The 15,078-nt window shown below is 46.3% G+C and overlaps 1 protein-coding gene across 1 annotated transcript in view; it reads left to right on the forward strand.

The window, feature by feature from the left end:
- Kat14 (lysine acetyltransferase 14) overlaps positions 1–14,724 on the forward strand; it is a 29,219-nt gene extending 14,495 nt beyond the window's left edge. The window contains exons 6-10 of the mRNA XM_050159559.1: positions 35–600; positions 6,088–6,224; positions 7,658–7,833; positions 9,274–9,464; positions 13,113–14,724. Of these exons, the coding sequence (XP_050015516.1) occupies positions 35–600; positions 6,088–6,224; positions 7,658–7,833; positions 9,274–9,464; positions 13,113–13,286 (1,244 nt within the window). The 3' untranslated portion in view covers positions 13,287–14,724. The remainder of the gene's footprint in view (positions 1–34; positions 601–6,087; positions 6,225–7,657; positions 7,834–9,273; positions 9,465–13,112) is intronic.
- The last annotated feature ends 354 nt before the right edge of the window (positions 14,725–15,078 follow it).

Below are 15,078 nucleotides of genomic sequence, written 5' to 3' on the forward strand. Positions count from 1 at the left end.
GTGTCTTGACAAGAGTCCGTTCTGCTTTGCACAGATGATGATGAGCTGGAAGGAGACGGAGTTATAGACCCAGGAATGGAGTACATCCCACCCCCAGCTGGGTCAGCAGCTTCCGGGCTGGTTGGGAGCAGAAAGAAGGTCAGAGCTCCGGAACAGATAAAACAGGAGGTGGACAGCGACGAGGAGAAGCCAGACAGGATGGATGGAGATAGTGAAGACACAGATTCAAACACTTCATTGCACACTAGGGCTCGAGAAAAGAGGAAGCCACCCCTGGAGAAGGACGTGAAGCCCAAGGGCCCCAGGTATACACCTGTGAGCATCTACGAGGAGAAGCTGCTGCTTAAGAGGCTGGAGGCATGCCCCAGTGCTGTGGCTATGACCCCAGAAGCCCGGAGGCTGAAGCGGAAACTGATCATCAGGCAGGCGAAGAGGGATCGGGGTTTACCACTGTTTGACTTGGACGAGGTTGTGAATGCTGCGCTTCTGTTAGTCGATGGGATTTATGGAACCAAAGACGGAGGAGCATCCCGGCTTCCAGCTGGACAAGCTACATACCGTACCACCTGCCAGGACTTCAGAATCCTTGACCGATACCAGGTGATGTGGGGTGGAAGAGGGAGTGGGACAGGCAGCACCAGGCAGTGGATACTGTTGCTGTGTGGGATTTGAGATCATGAGGAATTTGGGGAGAAGAAAGCAGTGCAAAACTTGCTGGGCCTCCTGTTCAAAAATAGCTCATCATTTAATGCCCCTTCATATATCTGAGTTTCTTTCTCACCCAGCATCCAAGAAATAGTCTAGATATTTCTTATCTCTCTCTTGAGGGTAGCTATATGTGGTCTGTTTCATGGTTTTGACTGACAGATTTGTTGAGGACATGTAGTATCCTAGACCCTAACAAGCTGGAGCTGTGGGTGTGTGACTGTCTTCGTACTTAGGGCTCAACGTGAAGAACTCTGGAGTCAGTGTTACTTGTGGTGAGTTCCACGAGTACTCAGATAGCATCTAATTCCACTAGGACTGCTGGGCTCCCCACCAGCAGCTGTGATCTAGTTTTGCTGGCATTTGACCCTCATCTGCCTTAACTTTTACCAATCGATGGCTGTGACTATAATCTCATCTCATATTTATATCTCTTCGATTATAAGTGAAGTTGAACATTTTGTGTTTCCTATTTGTTTCTCTGTGAATTGCTTGTTGAGTCTTTAACATTTTTCTGTTGTTCTCTCTGAACTGTCTTGGAAATCTCTGTTGCATGTCTGATTCTCAGTGGCATGCTAGGCACCAGGCCTCTTCCTCTGGTTCTACTTGGAGCTTGGTGTGGGGTGCGCTTTCCATCTGATTTCCATCTCCATCCGGAGTTCTCCCCGTTTCCTGTCCCCTGTTTCCTCTGTTCTGTCTTTTAGGAATTCCCTATTTTGAACTGGCATACCCAGTTCTGTGTAAGGGCCTGATAGTAAATACTGTAGGCTCGGCAGCCCACAAGGTCTGGCTTGTAACTGAGAACCGGTGACAGAAGGAGCTGCAGTAGTAAGTGGCTCCAGCTGTGCCCCAGGGAGTTCATTTACTGAGATGGGCAAGGGCTAGGCTAGGCCTGAGGGTGCAGAGCACCCTGTGCTCTGATAGGTCCTGAGTTAACATGTGTTTTTTTGGTGGCATATGCCTTTAATCCTAGCACTCAGGAGCATAGGCAGATAGATCTCTGTGAGTTCAAAGCTAGTCTGCTCTACAAAGGGACGGCCAAAGCTACATAGAGAAAGACTGTCTTAAAAAAAAAAAAAAGAAGTTTTTCTGTCTTGTTAAATGTTATGTTATTGATTGCTCCTCCCTCAAAGTGTCTTTCCTCTTGTGTTACTGATTACACGATAGTAGACTGATTTTTCTTATATCCTCCTTGTATTAATTTCTTGCTCAACTCTTAACAGTTCCTTACATCATCCACCATCCCTAAGTGTGGTCTTTTGAGATGTATCTTGGAAACCTGTATGCCTAGAATATCTTTAAATGCAAGAGCGACATAAACAGTAACTTACAAAGGTGTAGTTTTGTTTTCTCCTTTGCCATTTTGAAGTTGTAACTTCATCATCATTGTATGTACTGTTGCTCCGGGAAGCCCTGTTTTCTTTTGTTTGGAGAGAGCCTCATTGTGTAGCACTAGCTGACCTGGAACTCAGAGATCTGCCTGCCCCTGCCATCCAGGTGTTGGATTTGAAGGTATGAGCCACCATGCCTTGCTGTGAGAACCCCCCCCCCCTTTTTTTTTTAAAGATTTATTTATTATGTATACAGTATTCTGCCTCCATGTTTGCCTGCATGCCAGAAGAGGGCACCAGATCTCTCATTACAGATGGTTGTGAGCCACCCTGTGGTTGCTGGGAATTGAACTCAGGACCTCTGGAAGAGCAGCCAGTGCTCTTATCCTCTGAGCCATCTCTCCAGACCCCCGAGAACCCCATTTTCAATCTGATTTTTTTCTTTGTGGCCTCCTTTTAGCAATGCCCCCTCTTCTGGAAACTCTGAGGTTCCTGTTTCGGCATCATTGCATTCCCAGTGCTTTGCTGCCCTTGTCTCACCTGACAGTTCTGCTCCGGGTGAGCAGTTGTGTAAACTCTCCTGGGGAGAAACATCTCTTTGTCCTAGTAGGCCACCAGCAAGAGACCAAAACAACAGTCCACCCAAGTCTGGGTGCTGAAAACAGTTTAATTAGGGTCACTGTCTTAGTTTCTTTACCTATTGCTGTGAGAAAATGGTTTCTTTTGACTCATGGTTCCAAGTACAGATTCCATCATAGTAAGGAGGTTGGAGCAGGGAGAGCTGGTCAGATGCAGCCTGTTACCCGGAACAGAGAGCAATGCATTCCTGCTGATCAGCTCCCTTCTTCTGTCATCCTGGCCAGGTGACAGCCCCACCACCCTGCGGGCAGGTCTTCCCACTTCAACCCTCAGCAGGTATTCCTAGAGACCAATCTCCCAGGTGCCTCTCAATCAGCAGGTTTGCACCCCTCTAACGACCCTTTCATGGGGCTCACCTAAGACCATTGGAAAACAGATATTTACATTCTGATTCATAACAGTAGCAATATTAGTTATGAAGTAGCAACTAAAATAATTTTATGTGTGTGGGTCACCACAACATGAGGAACTGTACTAAAGGGTCACAGCATTGCGAAGGTTGAGACCCACTGTGACCCTATATTGAGTCTAGTTGACAGTTAACACTAAACAGTAGCTGCTTGCAGAAATGTGACGGATTTCTTATCGGAGCATGGGCAACGAGGAGCAGCTACACCTTTGGAGGGGGAAGCTCTTTATTAACTGTTTATAGATCTCGGGGAGAGGAGTGATTTCATGAGCACCTTGTATTAACCATTTACTATCTGTAACTCCTTAAGGGAGGGGCATAGCCTCCTGTCCCTTCCCCACTCTCCAGGGACAGTTAATGAGCCCAGTCTCCTTCAGGTCTCCTTCAGGTAGTCACAGCTGCTGAGAGGTCTCGAGGCCACTGACCATGGCATGCCTGGAGAACGACATTCCACGGCAGAGGTGTCTGGTAATCGGAGCTTCCTCGGTCTGTGGTTTGGTGTCTGACGTTAGAGATGCAACTGCTTCGTGTGCTTTCTCTTCCCTTTTCCTTCCGTGTTCTCCTTGTCGTACCCTGTGTAGTTTCCCACAATCCCTGGCCATTCATTTCAATCTTTTTTTTTTTCCCTCTGCTTTTCGGTTTAGGGAAGTTTTATTGACAGATGTCAAGCTTAGAAAGCCTCTTTTCAGCTCTGTGCAGGTTATTGATTAGTTTGCTGCCAAAGGCAGTCTCAATTTCTGTTGCTGCTTTTGGCCCCTAAGCATTAATTTAGTTCTTTCTTGGGATCTCCAGTTCTGTTTAAACTACCATCTGCACGCTTGCCCTTAGAGCGTGTAACATAACAACCACAGCAGTTAAATGTCTTTCCCAGGAATCTCAGTGTTCCTGTACTGAGTGTGCTTCTGGAGCTTGTTCTGCTTATTCTGGGGCAGCAGGGTGTGTGTGTGTGTGTGTGTCCGCGCACATGCAGAGGACCACTATGTTCCTGGGAATTAACACTAGCCTCTCAGGGGAGGTAACCATGCAAGAAGTGCTAACTAACAAGGAAACGTTAGGAGGAAGAGAACTGGAATGGAAGGCCATACACAGGCCCTGAGGCCCGAGAAAGACTGGTAGATGTCATGGGACCATCGCGACACAGGAGTATGGTCCTGGAAGATGAGGCCACAGTGTAACAGGGTCGGGTCCTGCAGGTTCCTTGAAAGGCACAGGCAAGGACCTTGACAGTGGGAATCCACACAGGAATTGTGAACAGGGTGTGGGGGAGTGGGGAGTTGATGTTTGATTTTTAAATAGGGTTTCACTGTGTAGCCCTGACTGACCTGGTTCTCACTTAGTAGACTAGGCTGGTCTTGGATTCACAGAGATCTGCCTGTCTGTTTCCCAAGTGTTTAGGATTAAAGGCATGTGCTACCATGCCCAGTTTATTTTTAAAAGAAGTATCTGGTCAAGGGGTGGTGGCTCACACCTTTAATAACAACACTCAGGGAGGCAGAGGCAGGCAGATCTCTGTGAGTTCGAGGCTAACCTGGTCTACAAGAGCTAGTTCCAGGACAGGCACTAAAGCTATACAGGAAAACCTTGCCTCAAAACAAAAAACAAACACCACCAACAACAAAAAGGCATCTGGCCTGTACGTGGAGGCTGTACGGTGTGGGGTGAGAGTGGCCCATGGAAGGCCTTGGTGGTCTAGGGTTGGTGGGAGTGGTTTGGAGAAGAGTAGACTGCGGAGGGGAATTCTGTACTATCCACAGGCTCTCTCACCCTGAGACTGTTAAGAGGGAAAGATTAGTTTGTGGACTGATGGGTCAACAAATTACCCGACACTGCATTGAAAGCCACCCCAAACTTAATGGCTTGCAATAAGAACTGCTATTATTTCTTGGATTCTGGCCTGACTGGACCCAGCTGAATGGTTCTGTTATCTTGTGAGCTGAAGACTGGGTCTCTGGGGTCGTGTCTGTGGCTGCATTCGTGGGGGAGCTGGTTGGGGCTGGACTGACTGGGACACTGCTCTTCCAGGTTCCGGCTCCAGGTCCTTGTTGGAGCCACCTGGCAGCCACGCATCGAGGTGGAAGAAGTTGCCAGTTGTCTTTAAGATTTGGGCTTGAAGTTGCTGGTGTTACTTCTGCCACTTTGATAGGTCAAAGTTCTTTACAGCTGGCTGGGTTCGGGGTAGACTCTGCCTGCTGATAGGAGGAGCTGCTGTGTCCTTTGGCAACTGCACACCACAGCTCTGAAGATTACTTTGAAATTCACTTGAAGCCTTGGAAGAATTTCAAAGCTGGCTTTTGAGGAGTTTGGTGTCCAGGCTGGAAAAGTCTGAAGGCAAATTACAAAGGAAGAAACCGTGCTCTTTCAACAAGTTATTTATTTTCTGGGCTAAGAGCAGACTGCCTCTAAAAGACAACTCGGTTTCTTAGCTTCATCTTGGCACCCCTTTGTGAAGGTCTTTTCATCTTGATTGGGGCTCTATTACAACCTTAATTGCAGTGTTGTGTTGCTACATGACCCAGGGCCCCAGGTTAGCAGCCACACGGAAGAACCGCTTCGCATCGGTGTGGCCAGTACAGAGCAAGCATGTGAAAGCAACCAGTTCTGCCCCATACCTGCCTAGCAAAGTAAGGCCAGGCCTTTGCCTAGTCTCTGTAGGGCTTCCTTACTTTGGTGACAGGGTTTAGGGCTGGTGAGCAATATAACTCCTGTGTTTGCTGTATTTACTTAGTGAAAAGAGGGCACAGTCAAAAAAAAAAAAAGCTCATTGGCGCTGGCGGCTCTTAAGATGAAGCTGTGGTTGTATAATAAATAGTAAATAGCCCACCCATGTTAGATTTTTTGTGTTTAGTTTTAGGCAAAGACCTGTTAAGTTTATGTCAAAACTTGAGCTTTCCAAGTAGGTAGTGCAAACAAGACTTCCTTCTGCCATGCGGAAGGCTCATTAGACGTGGAAGGTTGCCATTTTTGAGTGCTTTTCTTTTTACATAAACTGTTTCTTTCCCACAGACTGCCTTACCGACCAGGAAAGGATTCCGGCACCAGACCACCAGATTTTTATATCGTTTGGTGGGATCAGAAGATATGGCTGTGGACCAAAGTATTGTCAGCCCGTATACTTCTCGGATCCTGAAGCCTTATATCAGGTATCCCTGATATCAGGGCTGTTAGGAGGGGTGATCTTATTGGCTTCCATACCCAGTCTATAGGGGTAAATATGTCCTGACATGGAGCAGGTTCAGGCAAGGACAGACAGGGTGGTCCTTTGAAAGAAGTGTAGAAAGCAAGAAGACTGAGTTAACTTTGGTTTATTGGTCATTATTATCATCATCTTCTTTTTTTTTTCCGAGACATTGCTTCTGATATAAGGAGCAATGAAGTCAGTCCTAGAACTTGCTCTGTAGGCCAGGTTGGCCTCAAACTTACAGAGATTCTCCTGCCTCTGCCTCCCAAGTGCTAGGATTAAAGGCGTGCACCACTACTACCCAGTTGGGTTTTTTGTTTTTTTGTATTTGTTTGTTTGTTTTTGTTTTTTTGAGACTGGATCTCTCTACAGAGCCTCAGCTGTCCTGGGACTCGCTAGTAGACCTGACTGGCCGTGAACTCACAGAGATCTGCTTGCCTCTGTCTCCCTAATCCTGGGATTAAAAGCATGTGTCAACTACAACTGGCTTTTGTTCACAGTATCAAAATTATTTATATTTAATAGTCTGTGAACTGAAACGAAAGGAAAGCGGTCTCAGTTGAGCCAGTATCTTAACTGAACATTGGGACAGTTTCTGTTTTCCATCTTTTTGTGTGCGCGTGTGTGTATGCACGTGTGTGTATGCATGTATGCTTGCAGGTGCATTCATCTGTGGAGAGCTGTGGTTGACTTCGGGTATCTTTCATTATTACTCTGAACCATTTTTAATAAATTTAATTAATCAGTTAATTCTGAAATAGGGTTTACTGTGTGTCCTCGTCTGACCTGGAACTCATTGTGTAGACCAGGCTACCCTTGAATTCACAGAGATCTGCCTTCCTCTGCTCCGTGAATGCTATGATTTAAGACCCGTGCTACCACACCTGGACTACACTTTTTTTTTTTTTTTTGAGACAGTCTGTTGTCAATCTAGAGTTGACTGTTTCAGCCTAGGCCAGCTGGCTTACAGGCAGCATGTTTGCTCTGCAGCTCTACCGTCACCCTGATCTGACCCCTCGCCTACCCCTCGGTTCCTGGGCAAACCCATGGAAAGACCATTTGTAGGCCCACTGCAACCTTTCTCTCGTGATCTCCAGCTGCCAGTGGGGTTGTGCAGCCCCTCCCTCCTCTGGCCTCTGCTCATGCTAGAGGAGCATCCCTGTGTCAGGCGCTTTTTCTGTTCCCCACTTCACCTCATGCAATCCCCGGTGGGTACCAAAGGAGTCTGGCTTGATCTGAGTTCTGAGTGAATTTAGAAAACATTAAGGCTGCACACTAGCTAGCATATAAAACTGTGTGATATTATAAGCAGTTCAAAGTAGCTGTGAGTCAGATAGCTAGCAGTAATGAGTGTTTTTCTTGACTTGAATTTGTTTATTTTCTGTGGTGTTGAAGGCGTGATTATGAGACAAAGCCACCCAAACTCCAGCTCCTGTCCCAGATTCGTTCCCACCTGCACAGGAGTGACCCTCACTGGACACCTGAGCCTGACGCACCTCTCGATTACTGCTACATCCGACCAAATCACATCCCAACCATCAACTCCATGTGTCAGGAGTTTTTCTGGCCTGGTATGTTCCTACTTCCACGCTAGGCAGATTGATTGCTCTGTACCTATCACCTGGGTCTGTTTTTAAATAGTGTCTGCCATGTGACCCCAAGCGCTTTACTCTTGATTCCATTTAGTTGTCTTTACTAACAGAAATATTAAAGCATAAATGCCTCTCGCTTTCCTAAAATCAAGAAGCAAGCAATTAAAGTAATCAACAGTGTTTTTGTTTGTTTTTCTTCCCTGTTTGTCTCTGCTTCCAGAATAAAAGATTCATCCTGTTTTGCTTCTGCCTATGTTTAGATACCAGGTAATGTCTCTCCAAGATACACAGACTCATAGCTGGGCATGTGAACACTTTTGTTTTTTTATCTAATAGTTCTTTGTGTTTTGTTGTTTAGCTATTTCTTAGAGAATGGTAGGACATCCACAGGTGTTCTTAAGAAGCCAAATGCCCTCTGACTTCAGGACTCGGGGTAACCAGGATGATTTGTCATTTCATCAGCCAAGACCTAGGCCGCCAATCAGCACTTTCATTGCTAATGATAGCCATACTCTCTGTGGGCCTGCAACCTACAGGACACATCTGTCTTACAGATGTACGGATTTCATCAGGGCAGAGCCCTGCCCTGCTGATGGTCTGACAGTGTGGTCCATCTCTTCTGGGGTGGCACTGGGCTGAAAGTCACATTCTGGGAGTGTCAGCTCCTTCTGCCCCGATGTTAGGTATTTGTCACACATTATTCTCGCCACCTTTAGCATTTACAGTTTATTGTGAAAGCTGTAATAGGAAGATTGTCGGTGGTATGTGAGTGAGGTAAAGAAAATTATGTTAGCAGGTTCATGAGATGGCACGGCAGGTGAAAGTGCTTGCCACCTAAACCTGCATCCTGAATTCTTCCTCAGATCCTACAGAGGAAGGAGAGAACAGATTTGCCATAGTTGTCCTCTGACCTCTACACACATGCCGTGACACATATGCGCTTGTATTCATACATACTCATACACACAACAGGAACAACAATAGAAGAAAAAGAGAGAACACGATGTTGGCATTTTCAAGAACCTTTACCCCTGCCGTGTCAGGGCTCAGTATGTACCTCAGCTTAACAGATTGCAAGAAATGAGGCAACTTTGAAAGGTGCCAAATCAAACACATGGTAGATGAGGCGGAGTCAAAGCCAGGTGTGGCCATTCTGAACCTGGAATCTCTCTGCTACCCAGCCTGTCCTGTCTCTCTGCTTTTAGCATATGTACTTAGAAAAGACTATGTTAATTTTGATATTTTCTAAAATGCATTTTTCTGATCTGAATGTGTGGTATCTATGGTAATGGCTTTGCCTCCAATTTGGGGAATTTTTTTTAGCATGCAGGTGTAACAATAAGTACAGGCTGAACAGCTTGTTGTTCATTAGTTCCAAAAAGCACGTGGTCTGAATGTCTGGCTGGTTCTTTTCTTTAGGCATTGACCTGTCGGAGTGTCTTCAGTATCCAGACTTCAGTGTTGTAGTCCTTTATAAAAAAGTCATTGTTGCCTTTGGCTTCATGGTTCCAGACGTGAAGTACAATGAAGCTTACATTTCATTTCTGCTTGTCCATCCTGAATGGAGAAGAGCAGGGATTGCCACGTTCATGATCTATCATCTGATTCAGGCAAGTTCTCTCTGCTCATGATTTACCTCTCAGGGCTTCCCAGAAAAACTTAGAGGAGCCATGAGGCTGAGCTGACTTGTTCAGCATAGCCTAAGCAAAAGGAAGCCATTGTCACCTCTCAGGATTAAACCTCCAGCCAGCCCCTAAAATAAGATTCTATTCTTGGCTTCAGAGAAGCCCCTAGGTGAACATGTATCATAAATAAGACAGCAGAATACCATATGTGAGACTGTAAAAGCACACGCAGTGCCTGTGTTGGTACTTTTCTGCTCTTGGAATAAGTCTGTTTATAAGCATTCATCACAATTGACTCAATAAACAGTATACTCCGAATGAATGCAGTGACTTTTTTTCCCACAAGCAAAAAGATTATTTTGTTTTGCTTTTTAGGGAAGATATTGATATTAAACCCTGGTTGGCATGGGATTTACTGTGTCAGTGTCTTAGTCAGTGTTCTGTTGCTGTGAAGAGACACCATTACCATAGCAACCCATAAAAAGAAAGCATTTAATTGGGGCGTTCCTACAGTTTGAGAAGTCCATTATCCTCACAGCTGGAGCATGATGACATGCAGGCAGACATGGTAGCTGAGAGTTGACTGCTGGATCTGATGTATCCCGCAGGAATAGAGAGCCACGGGGCTTGGCTTGGGCTTTCCGAAACCTCAAAGCCCACCCCTCAGTGACACACTTCCACCAACAAGGCCACACCTCCTGATCCTTTCAAATAGTGCTTTTCCTTGGTGACTAAGCATTCAAATCTCAGCCTATGGGAGCTATTCATAATCAAACCACCACAGTCACCCAGGCTAGTCTTGGACAGTCTTCAGAGGGCTCAAATTACAGACCTGAGTCAGGATCTCACTGTGTAGCATTGGCTAGCCTTGAACTCCCGGAGATCTACCTCTTTGCCTCTCATGTATTGGGCCTTAAGGCATGTGCTACCACTTCTGGCCCAGCAATGATTTTTTTCTCATAAAGCAATAAACATTTTTATTGTATGAACTAGTAAATATAGGCAACTTACGTGTTTTTTTTGAACTTTAAGGTTCCTGAGGTACAAAACCTCCAAGCAATAAAATTTTTTGTTGAAATAGGAGCGGCGGCAGGGCTGCGTCCCCGGCACCCGGCTGCCCGCATGGCTAGCTTATGCCCGAAATAATTACACGGAAACTGTATTCTTTCAAACACTGCCTGCCCGGCTAGGTCCAGTTTCTTATTGGCTAGCTCTTACATATTGTTCTAACCCATTTCTAATATTCTGTGTAGCCCATGAGCTGGCTTACCAGAGAGGATCTTAACCTGCGTCTGTCTGGAGTGGGAGCATCATGGTGACTCACTCACTCAGCTTCTTTTTCCCAGCATCCTCTCCTGTCTACTCCGCCTACCTAATTTTCTGTCCTATGAGGGCCAAGGCAGTTTCTTTATTAGTAAGAAATCACTTTTTCCTCAAGAATTCTTCTGGTAAATTCTGTTTAGAAACTATTTGGTATAGAACATTATGCAAGGTGGATGGTGGTGGCACACACATTTAATGCCAGTACTTGGGAGGCAAAAGTAGATAGATTTCTAGAGGCTAACCTGGTCTATACAGAGAAACCCTGTCTTGAAAATAACAACAAAGATTATGCAATATTGATTTGGGCAAAAGTCTTTGTTTTATTTTGAGATAAGTTTTCCCTCTATAGCATAGGCTGGCCTGGAACTTGAGTTCTTGCCTCAAGAGAGGATGGAAATGATAAGGTGTTTTTCTAATGCTTAATCTAGTGCGTCTTCCCAATTGTTAGTGAAATTCACTTAATAATTCCTAGATGTGGATAGGCATCTTAAAGCATCTTTCTAGAAATCACTTAAGGCAGAGACTGTAAGCCCTTGCCGAGTGTCCACACATGCTGCCTCGTGTCGATTCCACATCCTTTCTCTCCTTGTGCCCCCTCCAGGATGCATCTCACTGCGTTCATCTCTCTCGCAGAGTGCCTGGGCAGTTCTCTGGCCCTTTGTTACTAGCAGGGCCTGGAGGAGGGCGGGATGATAGCTCAGAAGGCATCCTCGGTGCTTAGTGTGAGGCTTGGCATGGAGGCGAGTCCTTGTTGACTGTTTGCTGAGCTCATCTGTATGAGTAGGCACTTTGTATCCCAGTCAGACTGTAAGCCCAGGGCCCAAATAGGACCCAGTCTATAGTACCTGGTGATGGCCATAGTTAAGTATCTATGTGGACTGTCTAAAACCACCGCCATCACCCCATAGAATTGCTCTATGTGCTCACACCATGCTGTTGTCCTTGGGGCAATAATCATGTTCTGACACAGTGAAAAAATAAATAGAAAAAGAAGGAAACTCTGTTGCCTTGAACTCATCATTAAATAGTTCATACCTGTGTGGGCTGGAGTACATCATTCTGTGAGGGCTAATTAAAGAATCTATGCCTTTATGTCCATAGAACCATCTCTGTTCCTTTTTCCTAAATGCAAAAGCCTCAGTTTTGGGAAATTAATTATGTCAGATTTAAAGAGACCTAAGGATATAGGTGGAGAAAACTTCAGGCTTTATAATTAAAATTTTAGTATTTAGAAGATTTTTATATAAGGTAGTATGTTTTCTAGCCCCCCTCCCCCCCCAGACTGGGTTTCTCTGAAGCTTTGGAGCCTGTCCTGGAACTAGCTCTTGTAGAGCAGGCTGGTCTTGAACTCACAGAGATCTTCCTGCCTCTGCCTCCCAAGTGCTGGGACTAAAGGCGTGCGCCACCACCATGCAGCTGTTTTCTAGCATTTCTAGGAAAGGATTTATTATAGGTTGTAGGATGATATAACTGTCATCTATATGGAAAATAGAATTTCTCATTCTCTAGTTCTTTGAGCTTGTCATATTGTTGGTATTGATGTGTCTGATATTTAAACTTAATTAAATTATAAAATTCAGTAATATGGAGGCTGGTGGGCTGACGCAGCAAGTAAAAGCACTTGCCTCTGAACCTGGTGGTCTGAGTGTCATCCTTGGGACCACATGGTAGAAGTAAAGAACCGACTCCCGATAGTCCTCTTACCTCTGGCCTGTGCAGTATGACATGCATGAGCCCACACACATACCACCCCTGACACATAAAAGTAAGGAAATAAAATTTAATTGAAATAATAAACAGGGCTGGAGAGATGACTCAGCTGTTAAGAGCTCTTACTGCTTTTGCAGAAAAGCTAGGTTTGGTTCCCAGCACCAACATGACAGCTCACAACCATCTGTAACTTCATTTCCAGGGGATTAACACCTTCTCACCTCTGAAGGCTCCTGCACACATGTGATACATAGACATGCTTTCAGCCATATAGTAAAATAAAATACATAGTATAAATAAATAAATGTAATTCTATAACAAACTATACTCTGTTGCCTTTTGCTTCAGGGTAAAAACAATCCCCCTGCCCCTAGCACATGAATCCCTTTAGTCTTGGGGACGCACAGCTCAGTTGCAGAGTGCCCCTGGATTCCCAGCTGTTGCTGGGTGCTACACTGCCCTGGTTCCAGCTGTTGTTAGGTGCTCCTGTACCTCAGCCCCAGTTCCCAGTATCCCACTTGCTTCCTTCTGAAGACCGTCTTCATTTGTCCATTCTCTTTGTCCCCGTGGCTTCACCTTGTGTTTTCCACTCTTTGGCAGACATGCATGGGCAAGGATGTGACTCTTCACGTCTCAGCAAGCAACCCTGCCATGCTGCTTTATCAGAAATTTGGCTTCAAGACGGAGGAGTATGTTCTGGACTTTTATGATAAGTATTACCCACTGGAGAGTACAGAGTGTAAACATGCATTCTTCCTGAGGCTCCGCCGCTGAACCCAGTTCTTCCCAGAGGACAGTGGGTGCTGTCAGAGAATGGGCCTTCAGGAGTGTGCAGGCAGTTGTCCTCACAGTGGGCCTGGTCGCCTGTGGGTAGTAGCCTCCACATGGCCCAGCTGGGCGAGTGAAGCCGTGTTCAGTGGTACAGGTAGGAAGCTTCCATCCAGAAACCCCCCAGCCCATCCTGGAGTGGCCTCCAGCAGCATCCTGGACTCCTCTTTCCACACAGTAGTGCACGAGCACATGAGGGCTGCTGAAACAAAGCCTTTGAGAAAGGGCCTGCTCGTCCTGGGTTAGAGCTCAAGAAACCTGAAAGGCACTGAGGGCTCGCAGTGCCCACGTGGCCTTCTACTGTCCTGGGATGAGAGATTATAAGGAATGGTTCCTGCCCTGCTCCAGCCTGCGGTGTGCTGTCATGGAATCCCAGGAACTATGGGGCATGGAGTCCTTCTATGTCTTGCTGACTTTGGTCCCAGTCAGGAGGAAGAAATTCAATGTTTATCTTCATGCTTCTTGACATGGGCTACCTGTTAGCATCTCCTTGCAGGAACAGTGGCCTGGTATAATTTTCCTTGGCATGGCCCGGGAACATAGCTAGAGAGGAACGGTTAAGCTCGACACAGTAGATGCCTGGCCTGGCCCTTGCCCTGCCCAGAACAGTTGCGTCACAGCAGTGGAGGTGTGGAGTGGTGCAGGCAGCACTGGAGGCCCCGTCAACAGGGTGAAGCTGCTTCCTGTGCTGCAGGTGTCTCTGGACCTGGAAGTGCATCTCCAAAAGCATCAGATATTCTCAAAAAAACCTTACCGAGTATCAGCTCACAGCCGGGCTTCAGCTCAGTCATTGGCGCTCATCTTGTCTTTAATTAGGAACAGCGGCTGCTTTCTTTCCCTGTGGACTTGGGTTGGGTTGAGAATCCCGAGAGAGCCGGATGCTTCCTAGGATGCCGCCATGCCATTTAAAACTTCACCACATGGAACATTATTTGGATCTTCTGCCTGTGGACTCTGCCTGCAGCTAGAACCTCTGTGTTGAGGGCAGCGTTTTTCTGTCACCTGGAGCAACAGTTGAGGCTCTGTTTCTTTGAGAATTTAGAGCAGCACCATCTAGCGTTTTCCTATTTTCTTCTTCCTTCTTCCCAAGCACATTCTACCTTTTAAAGTTTTTTGTCGATAATGGGTCATAAGCCCTGTTTTAGTTCCTTTTCTATTGCTCCAATAAGACACCATGACCAAATTGGCAACTTATCAGAGAGTTTAGTTGAGGCTTGCAGTTCCAGAGGTTTAGAGTCCATACCGCCATGGTAACAGAGCTTGGCAGCAGGCATGCAGGCAGACATGGCGCTGGAACAGTGGTCCTTGACCTCCATGGTAACAGAGCTTGGCAGCAGGCATGCAGGCAGACATGGCCCTGTCACAGTGGTCCTTGACCACCATGGTAACAGAGCTTGGCAGCAGGCATGCAGACAGACATGGCGCTGGAACAGTGGCAGAGAGCACACATCTTGAGACAAGCATGAAGCAGAGAGAAAGCTAACTGATGGTGTGGGCTTTGGACATTAAAAAACCCACTCGAAGTAGCACACCTCCAGCAACAAGCCCACACTTAATTCTTCCCAGACAGTTCCACCAGCTGGGGACCAAGCACTCAAACATATGACCGATGGGGGCTGCTCATTCAAACAACCATAAGCCCCGTGAAGTAAAATTGAGGAAGTCACATTTCCCGAACCTGGGATCCAGCTTTCAGCTGTCTCAGGTGAATCAAATACCAGTGTGGTAGAGTGGCTTG

This window comes from Alexandromys fortis, unplaced genomic scaffold, assembly GCF_014885135.2.
Source record: "Alexandromys fortis isolate MF-2015 unplaced genomic scaffold, M_Fortis_MF-2015_v1.1 scaffold_115, whole genome shotgun sequence".
Classification (NCBI taxonomy): domain Eukaryota; kingdom Metazoa; phylum Chordata; class Mammalia; order Rodentia; family Cricetidae; genus Alexandromys; species Alexandromys fortis.